Source organism: the organism of the source record quoted next, unplaced genomic scaffold, assembly GCF_019419815.1.
Source record: "Pyrus x bretschneideri cultivar Hongxiangsu unplaced genomic scaffold, Pyrus_bretschneideri_v1 Contig17, whole genome shotgun sequence".
Lineage (NCBI taxonomy): Eukaryota > Viridiplantae > Streptophyta > Magnoliopsida > Rosales > Rosaceae > Pyrus > Pyrus x bretschneideri.
Genome location: NW_025999468.1, coordinates 6,491,363 through 6,505,197, shown reverse-complemented (window position 1 = coordinate 6,505,197; position 13,835 = coordinate 6,491,363). Strand labels below are relative to the sequence as shown.

Here is a 13,835-nt window from a genome sequence, read left to right as displayed (position 1 = left end):
CGTAGCATTTTTATTACAGAATGTTATTGGGACAATATTTCAAACCTATCAAATGTTGTCGATTGATGAGAAGTATATATGGTACATCACATAAATTGGGAGTTCTCAAGTTAAAAAGGTCCTCACAATTGTATGATCATGAAAACCTTGTGATCAAACCAACTGGAGATTGCCCTTACCCGTAGAATGTAACTATCTAAAGAAGAAAGATAGACAGATTAGGCACTAAGAAGCGAACAATCTTTAGGTCTAATCGTCACAAAAATGATCATTCATGCGTAAAATCTCAGCTTTTTCAACGAAACAAACAACGCACGCGTAAAATCTCAGACACCCTTCACTGCGTACTTAAATTGCATTATATGTGAAAACAAAGCGAACTCCTCGATTAATAAGTCGACATGGAGACCGCATTGTTTGCATCTTTCTCACCTATCACCACAGAATTATCTCCAATCTCCCTCACCCATTTCTTAACTACAACTGTCTTGATCACTGCCCTAGTTCTCTATTTTCTTTTACGATCCAAGAGTATATACCTTGTCGATTTCACCTGCTACCTGCCTCCTGAGAGCCTGCGGGTTCCAGCTTCGAAATTCATCGAACACATTGAAATATCGGGAATTCATGATAAAGAAAGTGTCAACTTCCAAGCCAAGGTATTGGAAAGATCAGGCATCGGATCGGAGAGTTGCATGCCTGTTACAGTGCATGAGATCCCATCTTATTCTTCATTGGAAGCTACTAGAAAAGAAACTGAACTGGTTCTCTTCACTGTTGTTGAAGACCTTCTTTCCAAACACAACATAAATCCGAAAAGCATTGACATTCTTGTATCGAACTGCAGCCTTTTCTGCCCTACGGTGTCCATTTCATCAATGGTCATTAACAAGTTTGGATTTCGAAGCAACATAAAGAGCATCAGCCTCGGTGGAATGGGTTGTAGTGCGGGAATCTTGTCGATAAGTTTGGCTAAAGATCTTCTAAAAGTTCACAAGAATTCATTGGCTTTAGTTCTCAGCATGGAAGCTGTAACTCCCAACGGTTATAATGGTAAAAGAAAATCAATGCTTCTTCCAAACATTTTGTTCCGAATGGGAGGAGCTGCTATCCTACTATCAAATAGGAAACAAGACGAGGGAATAGCTAAGTACGAGCTCCAGCATCTTGTTCGAACCCACATTGGTTCGGATGACCAAGCATACGAATCTGTTTTCCAGCAACCTGATGAAGCAGGACATGTAGGGGTCTCACTGTCGCGGGAACTTGTACATGTGGCCACCAAAGCTCTGAGAATTAACTTATCGGAGTTGGGGCCACTCGTGTTACCATATTCTGAGCTGCTTCGATATGGATGGTCAATGATCCACAAGAAGCTTTGGTTTTTTCCAAAGCAAAAGGCAATTTACGTTCCGAAATTCAACAAGGCTCTCCAGCATTTCTGTATACATGCCGGTGGAAGGGCGGTGATTGATGGAATTGTAGATAGTCTCAAGCTGCAGAAAGAAGATGGAGAAGCTTCGAAGATGACGTTACACAGATTTGGCAACACTTCATCATCTTCGGTGTGGTACGAGCTATGCTACTTGGAGGCAAAAGGAAGGGTGAAGAAAGGAAACCGAGTTTGGCAAATTGCGTTTGGAAGTGGCTTCAAGTGTAACAGTGCAATCTGGAAATGCAATAAGGATATTGATCGGACAGAAAGAAATGCGTGGTCGGACAGCATCCATTCGTATCCCATTGACGATGAGGCCCCAAATGTAACCAAATGACATAGTGTAGATGCAACCAATGATAATCTATGTCTATACTTAAAAGAACTCTTCATGTTAACCTAATGAAATCCATTATACTTGCTTTAGCCTTTGTTGCATCACATTTTCAATTCATGAGAAGTTCATATTTTCGTCCATTGCATCCATCGCACGTCGGACATTGTATTTTTTGGGTAACATGTTTAAAGTTCTTCAGTTCTTACTCTCTTGATAATCATTCGACTGAAGCTCGATAAAATATTCAATTTGGAGTGCCAAAATTGCAACCAGTTACAAGTCCATGCCACATCATTTATATGTTCATGGCTTCGCCAAACATTTTTTGAAAAAAATTATGATGAGAAATTTTTCTAGGCGTGTTTTTAATACAAATGACAAGAGGCCTAATTAGGAAGTTGTTTTCACTGCTAATATTGCGGAGAGATTTAGTTGGTTTCACACAAAATTGTAGTTGTCAAGTTAAAAGGATTCCTAATTGTATGCACATGAAAACTTTATGACTAAACAAACTAGAGATTGACTTTACCCATGGGATGCTAACATCTACAAAAGAAAGATTGACGACTAACATGGACACTTGGGATGAGGGGTCTCTCTCCGTTTTTATCGACAAAGGTAAGAGAATTCGAATTTGAAACCTCTTCCAATATAGTTTAGAGAAGTACCAGTAGACAAATAGTTGTATGGCAAAATAAGTCCTAAGGTTGGACTAAAACAATCAAGTACTACGTTTTTATTGATGGAGGGAGGTCAGGGAATTCGAACTTGAAACCTCTTCCAACGTCAAGATGACCCGAAAGGCTCCAACGTCAAGATGACCCGAAAGGCCGAGCATGTCAACAAATTAATCCCGAATTTGAAAGTAGCGTATCCGAAATAATCCAATCCCTAAACAACAATTAAATCCAACCCCATGTAGTGAGTACCCTAAGGCTAATTAGCACAAGTAAAATGCACTCTGCATGAATCTTAGGTAAGTTAGAAAGAATTTCAGACTTTCTTTCCTACTAATATATAAGCAAACAACATATAATCAAATCAAAACAAAACAATTTGAGATGGAGACTTCATTGCTTGGATACATTACAGAATCTCCAATCTCCATCGCACATTTCTTAACCGCGACTGTCCTTATCATTGTGGTTCTCGGTTTCAAATTCAAATCCAAGAGTATATACCTTGTCGACTTCACTTGCTATCTGCCTCCCAATAGCTTGCGAATCGCAAAGGAGAGCTACATTGAACACCTTGAAATTTCAAACCTCTATGACGAAGAAAGCCGAAATTTCCAAATCAAGGTAATGGAAAGATCGGGAATCGGAGAGGAGAGTTGCATGCCTATTACAATCCATGAGTTCCCTCCACATTCTTCTTTAAACGCTACTAGAAAAGAAACCGAAACAGTTCTCTTCTCTGTAGTCGAAGACCTTCTTTCCAAGCACAAAATAAATCCAACAAGCATTGACATCCTTGTCTCAAACTGTAGCCTTTTCTGCCCAACTCCGTCCATTACATCAATGGTCATAAACAAGTTTGGATTCCGTAGCAACATAAAGAGCATCAGCCTCAGCGGAATGGGTTGCAGTGCTGGACTGTTGTCGATAAGTTTGGCTAAAGATCTTCTACTAGTCCACAAGAACTCATTGGCTTTAGTTCTCAGCATGGAAGCTATAACTCCAAATGGTTATATAGGTAGAAGAAAGTCCATGCTTATTCCCAACCTTTTGTTTCGGATGGGAGGAGCTGCTATCCTATTGTCCAGTAGGAAGCAGGACAAGAAAATAGCAAAGTACGAGCTCCAGCATCTTGTCCGAACACACATCGGTTCGGATGATGAAGCATACCAATCTGTCTTCCAGCAACCAGATGAAGATGGTGTTGTAGGGGTCTCACTGTCAAGGGCACTTGTACCTGTCGCCACCAAAGCTTTAAGAATTAACATATCCAAGTTGGGGCCACTCGTGCTGCCATATTCCGAGCAGCTACGATATGTATGGTCAGTAATCCGCAAGAAACTGTTATTTTCACCACGCCAGAAGGGAACTTATGTGCCGAATTTCAAGAAGGCTCTCCAGCATTTCTGCATCCATGCTGGCGGAAGGGCAGTCATCGACGGCATAGTAGCTAGTCTGAAGCTGGACAAGGAAGATGGAGAAGCTTCAAGGATGACATTACATAGATTTGGCAATACTTCATCGTCTTCAGTTTGGTATGAGCTCTGCTACTTGGAGGCAAAAGGAAGGATGAAGAAAGGAAACCGAGTGTGGCAAATAGCCTTCGGAAGTGGCTTCAAGTGTAATAGTGCAATTTGGAAATGCATTTCGGACGTTGATCCAACGGTAAGAAATGCATGGTCCGATAGAATCTATTTGTATCCCGTCGATGAGATCTCAAATGAATCCTTTTGAGGTCAATTGTGTCGTAAACTATTTGTATCTGATTACATGCGTCGAACGTTATGTGATAAACCTAATTCATTTCTTTCACTGTACAAAGGGTCAGCCAAAACCAGTCGAACCCCGGGTTTTTATACACCAAGCAACTAGCTCGAATATGTTGATGGCAATGCCAAGCTTTGACCTCAACCATCAAATTGCACTATTTTTCTCACTAAGTGTTGAGCTAGGATGGAATACACCTGGTATTTCACAGATTTCAAACCTTTTATCCTTCTTGCGAGATTTCGAAGCTTTCGAAATCATATGCTGCTTTGAGAACATCTCCGCAATTTGTTGGCGACCAAGTAAGTGAGAGCTATTCGGTATCGGGTTTCTTGTAGCTGAATCAGCAACAGAACCTTGTCCTGGCATCCAGCGTAGCATTTGAAAAAGCATGTCTTCTTCTCAGGGAGTGAAAAATAGTCCCTGTGGAATGCAGGAAGGAAACTGAGAGTGATTTGAAAAGGTCAAAGCTGAAACAGAAGAGGTGAAAAGCTTCCACTGAACATTTTATAGACATTGAAGATTTCATTGCTCATTGAGATTTTTCGCCGCAACTCGGCATATCTATTGACATTGTTTACGCCAGCCCGCGTACCTGAGGGAAAGCGGTAGGGTTTGTTAGCAGCAAAGCAGGGTTTGATGATTCCACCATGCTAGCAAAAAATGTGACCATGACCGACTTGCATTGTCCTGACCAGGAAAGAAAAAATTAGTATTGTTACAGCAGTCGTACGATACGGGAAGAAACAGTAAGGAGGAACACAGTTCCTGAAATACAAATACCGCCACAGTTTCAAAACTAAAGTTTCTCGCATAATCCCTTTATGTATGTGTGTAGGTATTTTATGCATCTATGTATGTGTGTAAATACAAAAAAAAACACTTATGCACAAGGGGATCATATTCAAAATCTAAGAAAAATCCTGCAAGAATACAGTCACTTATTTTTGTGGAAAAGGGATTCATGTACATTTTACTGTTGGAGTGAATCCCACATCGCGAGAAATAATAGATCTTGCGTGTACTTATAACTAATTGGCTACTTTTTATATTGCCAACTGATTTTATGGTAGAATCTCAACTTTCTTCAGTTACTTAAGGTAATTTGAGAGGACCTATCTTGCACATATCATTTGTACAAACCAGTGATCTGGCATGAGCGGCCTTACCGAAGAATTAGAGAGTATGGTATTGACTGCCTGTTTGCGTCACATGTTCGTTTTGAAATTGAGTCTCAGGCAAACTCATTTTGATTGATCCGAATTTTTATAAGGGGGATGCCTCAAATTGGACAGCAATATATAAAATGCGTTTACTCTCACGTGCAATTTCTATTTAATAATACATTTTTATATGAAAAATAATTTGCACATAATAATACATTATTAGATAAGAATGTGGTAATAATTTATCCGTTGTATGTAAGTTTTTTCAAACGAATTAAAAGAGTAAATGTTATTATTACCATAATTTTATATCACATTTCTTTACCATCTTAGGTAGCGGATGAGTTGAACAAGCTACATCATTTAATTTCAATCTTTTTATTAATTAAAATACTTAAATAGTCTTAGGTGGAAGAATGAGACTTCTCGTATACCACAATCATCATTTAATTAATAATTTTTTCATTAATTATTGATTAAAATTTTGATTAAATGCTAATTAATTTAGATCGTTGTCCAACTTATTTGCCACCTAAGATGGTAAAAAAATATAATAAGAATAACATTATTGGAATTAAAATACAATTGTGAGAGAATCCGGTAAGTTGCAAGCAGAGGCTATTCCACATGGCTTTTAGGTTTAGCGGAAGACTGAAGCGACCAATGGAATCCAATTCCCCACGGGAATCACGACTCGTTTGGTGCGCCGAGATACACCCGATCCGACCCCCTCAGCCCCTAGTTAAACTATACTTTTCGTGGCTGTGAACTTGGTGTGAGTCGGCGGCTGCTTTTAGGATTCTAGATCGGGTACAACGCAGGTACACGCTTTTCCCGTCCTTTCTGGAGATATTTTTCTGTGATCGGAATCACTTGTCATTATATAACAGTGAGATATGTGTTAATTTTTTAACACATACATTATCATTTGTATAATGACAGGTGATATATTATTTCGTGTACCGATCACACTGAAAAATCTCTCGTCCCTTCCTTTCGGTCTATTTGTCAGCCAATCACATTCCATGTGGTCCCACGTGATGATGCCCAGAGCTTTTTTTGCTCACCACCATTTAGTGTGGTGTATACTCACCATCTTATTTATCATCGTTAGATGAGTTTGAATTTCAAAAATTTTATTTATCATCGTTTGATGAGTTTGAATTTCGAAAATCATGTAGTAGATAGACACAAATCTCCAAATTCAAATTCATATAACGATGATAAATGAGGTAGTGACCATATATCACACTAAATATTGATAATCCCATAAAGTAGAAGGTGAAAGAAAACAAAGATGTGGGGCCCAATCTACGGTTGCATTACACGTGGCAGGATTCCTTAGCAACGGAATCAAGGCTCTGTTTTTGGGATGGTTTTGTTCACCTTCCCCTTGTTTTCCTTGATTCTGCATTCTTCATTCCCAGCTGGCGAAAAAACAGGAAACAGCTTCAAACCAAATGATCACTTATCGGTTCTCGATTCGAGTTTTTCTTCTGGACCCGGGTGAGTTCATGCTGTTCCTCCTCGTTTAACTCACTAATTATTTACTTGTTTGTTTATGCATTTGTATACGTTGAAGCTTGTCGTACATCGGAAACCGGGTTAAATCTCTTTTATATTGAATGGTTCTACTACTAATTACGCATACGCCTTTTTGTATAAAACTCTGCACATGTTGGATTGCCGCATGTGGCGGTTAAGTTGAGGATAATATCGATGGTGATTATTCGTTAGTGGAGCCATTCAAGATTGGCAACCGTTATACAAATGTGTGATAACCTAAAAGGATCGTGCTTCTTGTCGCTAGTGCAGAAGTAAAATCAGAATCTGGCATCACAAAATGGGAAATATGATCTATGACTTTTTGTTTGATGTATGTGCTTTAATTACTGAGTCCCAAAACCCGCTTGCTGCTTCTATTGTAGATAGTGAAGCTGATTGAAGAGTATTTGTTACTACTTGATGATCTGTCTATAGTTAGAAAGCCTGTACGAGATGAAGTTTGTGAATGCTAGCTGAGTTAATTATTATATGCTGTCATGGAGTATGCTGTGAGGTAATAATTCTCAGGTTATCTCTCTATCTTCTCTCCTCTGATATATAAACCAAGTTCCATAAATGACATCTTTCTTTTTTTCATATGTTGCGTAGCGAGAAAGCCTTCTCAAATGGAGATGTCTACGTTGGAAATTTCAAGGGAACTCTGCCTCATGGTAACGGTAAATACACATGGTGTGATGGAACAGTATACGAGGGTGATTGGGAAGAAGGGAAAATGACAGGTAAGGGGAAGCTGATTTGGACATCAGGAGCACAATATGTTGGTGATTTCTCTGGAGGTTACCTTCATGGTGATGGCATTTTTAATGGACCTGATGGTTCTTTCTACCAGGGTTCCTGGAGGATGAATATTCAGCACGGGATGGGAAAAAAACAGTACAGGAATTCAGATATCTATGAAGGATCGTGGAAGGAAGGAGTACAGGAAGGTAGTGGTAGGTATTTGTGGAGTAGTGGGAATACATATACTGGGAGTTGGAAAGGCGGGAAAATGTGTGGAAGGGGGGTCATGAAATGGGAAAATGGTGATCTGTACAATGGCTCTTGGTTAAATGGGTTAAGAGACGGGTGTGGAGTTTACAGGTTTGCTGATGGAGGATATTATTTTGGAACGTGGAGTCGGGGCCTAAAGGATGGAAAAGGAACATTTTATCCAGCAGGAACTAAACATCCGTCCCTAAAGGAGTGGTGCAGCTCTGTAGGATATAGCAGTGACGGATCAAGCTCGTTGTCTCGACATTTGCTAAATTCAACGGAAGGCAACGCTAGACCAACTGTCAAGTGCAGTTTTTCAGAGAAAATATCTATTGGTGGAATTTTAAGAAATTCAAGGCGTATATCACACAAGGCCATGTCATTAGATAAAAATTGGACCGATCGCTATCCTTCTAGAGATTTTATACGTTATGACTCCTTAAGCTCAATGTCCCAAGCCTCTGAGGATATTGAACATGAGATGCGAGATAACAACACTTCAGTTTATGAGAGAGAATACGTGCAAGGGGTGTTCGTTAGAGAGAGAGAGAGTAATCATACAGAGATATCCCGGAAAAGTAAACAACGAAATAATGTTTCTGTGATGCCAAAGAGTTCATGTATTGACATGTTTGGAGCCAACAGAAGCTATTATCTAATGCTTAATTTGCAACTCGGTATCAGGTAAATCGCGTGACCCACACCTTTGTAGTCTTAAATTTTAGTACTACGATGTTCACAAAAGTGACGGTTTGATATTCAACATCTGGTTTGCATGTGTGTTCAATCTTCAATGTTTCTGATTTCATGCATATTCACCGGCACTGATCTCTCAATATTTTACCTGAAGTCTGCCAGTATAAAAATTAAAAATATTTGGCAGATCTGTTTCTGCTGAAGTCATTATTTTACACTTACTAGATATTCTGCTTGAAGCTCACAGGTACACTGTTGGGAAGATCACACCAGTGCCTGTACGTGAAGTTCGACCTTCTGATTTTGGAGATCGAGCCAGAATAAGGATGTATTTCCCTAGAAAGGGTTCTCAGTTTACACCTCCGCATTATTCAGTTGATTTCTATTGGAAAGATTATTGTCCGATGGTCTTCAGGTAATAGTTGTCATATCCACGTTTCCTAACCTCTGAAAGTGAGTGACATAATGAGCATCATGCATTTGGATTGTTTGGTTTCTGATCAGTGCATTTTTGTCTATATATGTCTCAATGAATGGAAAAATCTTAAAACCAGATTTGTTATCTTTCATCCAGCACAATACATGAACCATTAACCCATCGGTTTTGGATTAACAGCACAGTACATTTCGTCGCTACAAGTATAGACGGATTTGTCTTATTTTTCCAAGGATGATCTATGAATGATGAATTGAAATATAGACATTTCGGATCCTTGAAAAAAGTTACACAATGGGAACCACAAAAATGTGTCAACACATCTGTTGACCGCAACAGTGCTTCTCTTGGCATCTCTCTTTTTTCAATGTTATATAACTGCCTTCTGTCCTGCTCCTATGTTTTTTCTTTACTGTCCATCACCAACACACCACTTTTAAATTTATTTGAGTGAATTACATTGATTTATGGGACTAATGAAAAACAATGTAACTTCCCACTATTTGTAACATAACACTAGCCTCCTCCGTCACAGCAGATTTTAGCAGAGCTTTTAGTACTGGTTTATGCACATGAATAAGGTAACTATAGGATGCTACCTACACTTAATGATTTCCTGGCGTCGGAAGTACCAATTGGCCCTTATATTCGAGCTTGCTTGCACACTTCCAGAATGTAGAATAATTGTCAGGTGTTGGTTCAAGCTCTAATAGGTTAAGCATTTGGGAATAATAGTAACGAACAGTTGAAGATGTTACCTATGGAGGGAGAGTTTCGGTTCCCTCATGCGGCTTACTGCTTTGAAATTAAACTATTATTGGTCCATGTCCTAATAGCTAAGCTCAAGCATTTGGAAGCACTAAAAATAGACTAGCAGATAATAGCTCTATCACAAGAAGGCCTAATCGACTTATTTGCTTTTGGTAATGTGCTTGTTGTACCTGCATTTTACATGGTTGGCCTCCGTAATTGTGATATTTGTGGAGAATCTGCAGATATAGAGCTTTAAAAATGACGCTGTTTCTGTTAAATCTGTAAATTTGATTCGTTTATATTTCGACTTAATTTCTTGTTTAATTGGAGTCATATTCAAATATGTTCAAGTTAATTGGAGTCATATATGTCTTAACCATATGAACATTGTATGGTTGCAAGTTTATGTTTATGCTGTATCTGCGCAAATGAGCAATTGGATCTCTTTCTGCCTGATGAAACTTTCGCATTTCAGGAATTTAAGGGAGATGTTTAAATTAGATGCAGCAGAGTACATGATGTCCATTTGTGGCGACAATGGTTTACGAGAGATTTCTTCTCCAGGGAAAAGTGGCAGTATTTTCTATATTTCTCATGATGATAGATTTTTCGTCAAAACTTTAAGAAAAACTGAACTGAAGGTTTGAACTCATGCAAACTTCTACGCTCCATACACACACATGATAACTTCTGTGTACTCAAAATTCCTGTCGTGCCAAGCCGTTTAATTACCCTTTATATTCCTTTTGCTTCTTACTCGAACAGAATGATCAATCAGCTCCATGTGAGGACTTAGATTTTGCTTTTCTCTGTTTATTTTATTTTTAGCTTTATCTTCGGCAACTAACTTATCTCGTCCAAGTTTGGGAAGGATGTTGAAAGGAATTATGAATCATTTTCTTTTTCCCAATTCATATGCAGGTTATGCTGAAGATGCTACCTAGATATTATAGCCATGTAGACGAACATGAAAACACTCTCATCACAAAAAAATTTGGGCTCCATCGGATAACATTAAAAGGTGGAAAAAAGGTATTGAGCTACTTACCACTCTCCCGGATTGCAATTCTGCATTGGATGTCGCCTCAGTTGGTGTGACTTATTCTAAATGCATTGTTTTTAGGTACGGTTTATGGTCATGGGGAATATGTTTTGCACTGAATTACGAATTCATCGCCGTTATGATTTGAAGGGTTCAACTATTGGAAGATGTACAGACGAAGATAAAATTGATGAGAATACCACATTGAAAGATCTTGATCTGAAATTTGAATTTCATATGGACAAACTGTTGCGAGGAGAACTTTTTAAGTAAGTCCTTGTGAGTTTTTATGTGTTGCAGTCTTTTTAATTTCATTTATTACGTTTTAGAAAAGGTATTAGTGATTACCAGTGAGTGATTTTCATTGCTTAAGCATCCTTCTGGAATAACTTTTTTTTTTTTTCGGTTACAATCTCTCTGGAATAACTTCATTGATCATAAGATTAATAAACTTATGCAATATAACATACTTGGTCCGAGGTCTAATTCTCCAAAACCACTTGCAAAAGAATCTAACCCTTAGATACATGTCCTGCATTAGTTTCTTCTTCCGGTCCTCTGCATCTTATCTTTGGATTCTGACCTGTAAAGCTTGCCTTGAGCAAGAGCCAAGCCGGTTGGAGGGATATTTCAACCTCACCAGTAAATTTGTATAATGCATCTTGGTACATGGAAACTGTATAGTCCCTGGAAATCAATTCTTTGCCTTGTTGATTCGTAAGTTAAAATGCTTCAAATCTCCTGTGGTTGATTAGTTTATTTACTTTCAACGTTAAGACAGGAAACGTTTAACATGTTCCAAATGCTATTAGTCAGTTCAATAAGCTTTAAATCAATTTTAGATTTCCGAACAAAATGGATTTGATATAAGAATTCTCTTATGTTTCTGCAATTTACGTTGTTGTTTTTCATTTATAAGTTATAACACTACTTTTCAGTACTATATTTTGTTCTTCCAGTAACAAGCTTGATATTCTTATGAAGTCTTAACGCTATATGTAGATCTACAATCAATAATACATTGTTTGTTCACATATCGTAGATTTGCTGCTTATCGATTATGCATGTGTCCCCAAAAAGCTAATGTTAATTAGAATTGGCTGATGTAAGCTCTTCCACATTTTAATCATCTCTTGGAATCTTTCCTCCTCTTTGTTTTGCAGACAAATATCACTAGACTGCAAGTTTCTACAATCTCAGCAAATTATCGATTATAGCCTTCTGTTGGGTCTACATTTTAGAGCTCCCAAGGATCTGAAGGGATTTTCACAACCTCCTGCTACAATGCACAACCATGAGAGTTTACTTGCTGACGATGGTAAGCTTCTCTTTCTGATTACAAATACTTTTCAAAGGAACTTGTATTTGTTTTACGTATGTTCTGATTTCTTTTCTATTTGGTGATGCGAATAGTTTTCCGATTAATGATTTCTTTCCCTGGAAACAGTAAAGTCATACACTAATAAACGCAGAAAAAGGACTGTAGGAAAAGAATGAGCACTTAATGACAACTCGGCAGCTGGCCTAGTTCTTATTACAATTTAAAATTCTAGCTAACAGACTTCAGTACTGGTCGACATTTTGGGATTTGGAACATCCTCACGCCACAAAAGGGGTGGAACATGTACCCTTACCATGTTATTGACAACTAGGCGGCCGACTAGCGCCTAGCGACTTTTAGAACCTTGATTTTCATAACTTTGAAATGGCACGCACTTGGAAGAATGAGGAAATGGGAAAGAAACATAATGAAAATGACATCGAATGGAACAATGTTGTCTTTCCCTCCAGCCATGCTTTTAATACCAACCGAATTCCCTTATCTCCTTGCATTTTACCGTATGTCATATTTGAACTTATATTCCAATTTGAATAGGTGTGACTTTGCAAGGGGAGCTTTTGATTCCTCCTAAAGGTCTTCAACTGGTAACCCATGAACCTGGCTCTGTCAGTACTGCACCAGGTCCTCACATCAGAGGAAGTCCTTTGAAAGCTTATTCTCTTGGTGACAAAGAAGTCGATCTCTTGCTCCCTGGTACAGGAAGGTACTTCTATTATTTGTACTTTACACTTACTATTTGCACTTTTGCGCTCTGATACATTTTGAAGTTTGACGCCGTAAGCATTTGGATCTTCTGTTACCTTGGTATGAGTGAAACGACACCCTAAAAGATTCATGATACGCGGCCTAACCTTCTAATCAACTTTCATCTGGTTTGGATAGTTATGCTTATGCGAGTAACTTAGTAGCACGGTCAAGCGACAGTAATTAGATTGCTGAAAACGTAGAAATTCATTGCTCGAAAACTGTTGTTGGATTCGGTGTTTCATTCATTGTTCGAGGAGCACATAGTTACCGTCAGCTGAATCTTTCTCAGGTTAACGGTGCAACTAGGCGTAAACATGCCGGCCCGGGCCAAACGTAAGATTGCGCAGGAAGAGATCGATTCAACAGAAGTAGAACCCTTTGAATTCTACGACGTGGTTCTTTATATGGGAATAATCGACATATTGCAGGAATACAATGCGAAAAAGATACTTGAGCATGCGTACAAATCGTTGAAGTTTGACCCTCAACGCATTTCTGCTGTCGAACCGGAGCTGTACGTTAAGCGTTTCATCAATTTCTTGGAGAAAGTTTTCCCGGACCTGCCGTAACATTTTCTTACCTTCTTTCATGTTCATAGTCACTTGCGTGATCATTTGTTTGTAAAGTTGTACAATCTAAGATTTCAATGTATGAATATCAGTATTGAGTAAATAAAATCTAGAGTAAATTACGTTTTACCTCGAGAATTTATCAATAATAGTCAAAATTTAACACTCAATTTCATAAATGTCATTTTTTATAAATTCTTTCAAATATAACAGAAAAAACCACTTAGATAGACCTAAATACCCTTATAATTAAAACCAAATAAACACAAGACACAACACCTTATTAGATCAGAATTAAGAAAAAATGAGAGGCACATTTTGTGATGTCAA

General features: G+C 38.4%; 3 protein-coding genes across 6 annotated transcripts; all 3 read left to right on the top strand.

Moving 5' to 3' along the window:
- The first annotated feature begins 401 nt into the window (after positions 1–401).
- LOC103946445 (3-ketoacyl-CoA synthase 7-like) lies at positions 402–1,772 on the top strand. The gene has a single exon (XM_009357152.2). The coding sequence runs from the start codon at positions 402–404 to the stop codon at positions 1,770–1,772; it is 1,371 nt and encodes a 456-aa protein (XP_009355427.2).
- Positions 1,773–2,833: 1,061 nt separating this feature from the next.
- Positions 2,834–4,183, top strand: LOC103946444 (3-ketoacyl-CoA synthase 7-like). The gene has a single exon (XM_009357151.2). The coding sequence runs from the start codon at positions 2,834–2,836 to the stop codon at positions 4,181–4,183; it is 1,350 nt and encodes a 449-aa protein (XP_009355426.2).
- A 2,556-nt stretch (positions 4,184–6,739) lies between these two features.
- On the top strand, positions 6,740–13,634 carry LOC103946281 (phosphatidylinositol 4-phosphate 5-kinase 8). Of its 4 annotated transcripts, none has more exons than XM_009356934.3 (10): positions 6,758–6,888; positions 7,311–7,441; positions 7,537–8,604; positions 8,864–9,031; positions 10,281–10,446; positions 10,727–10,837; positions 10,929–11,116; positions 12,011–12,165; positions 12,724–12,892; positions 13,226–13,634. In XM_009356934.3, exons 2-10 carry the CDS (start codon positions 7,425–7,427, stop codon positions 13,503–13,505), a joined length of 2,322 nt encoding a protein of 773 aa, XP_009355209.2. In that variant the 5' UTR covers positions 6,758–6,888; positions 7,311–7,424; the 3' UTR covers positions 13,506–13,634. The 4 variants fall into 4 exon arrangements, with proteins under 4 accessions (XP_048437606.1, XP_009355209.2, XP_048437607.1 ...); XM_048581650.1 differs by having other exon boundaries at positions 6,767–6,888; positions 7,363–7,441; XM_048581649.1 differs by lacking the exon at positions 7,311–7,441 and having other exon boundaries at positions 6,740–6,888.
- The last annotated feature ends 201 nt before the right edge of the window (positions 13,635–13,835 follow it).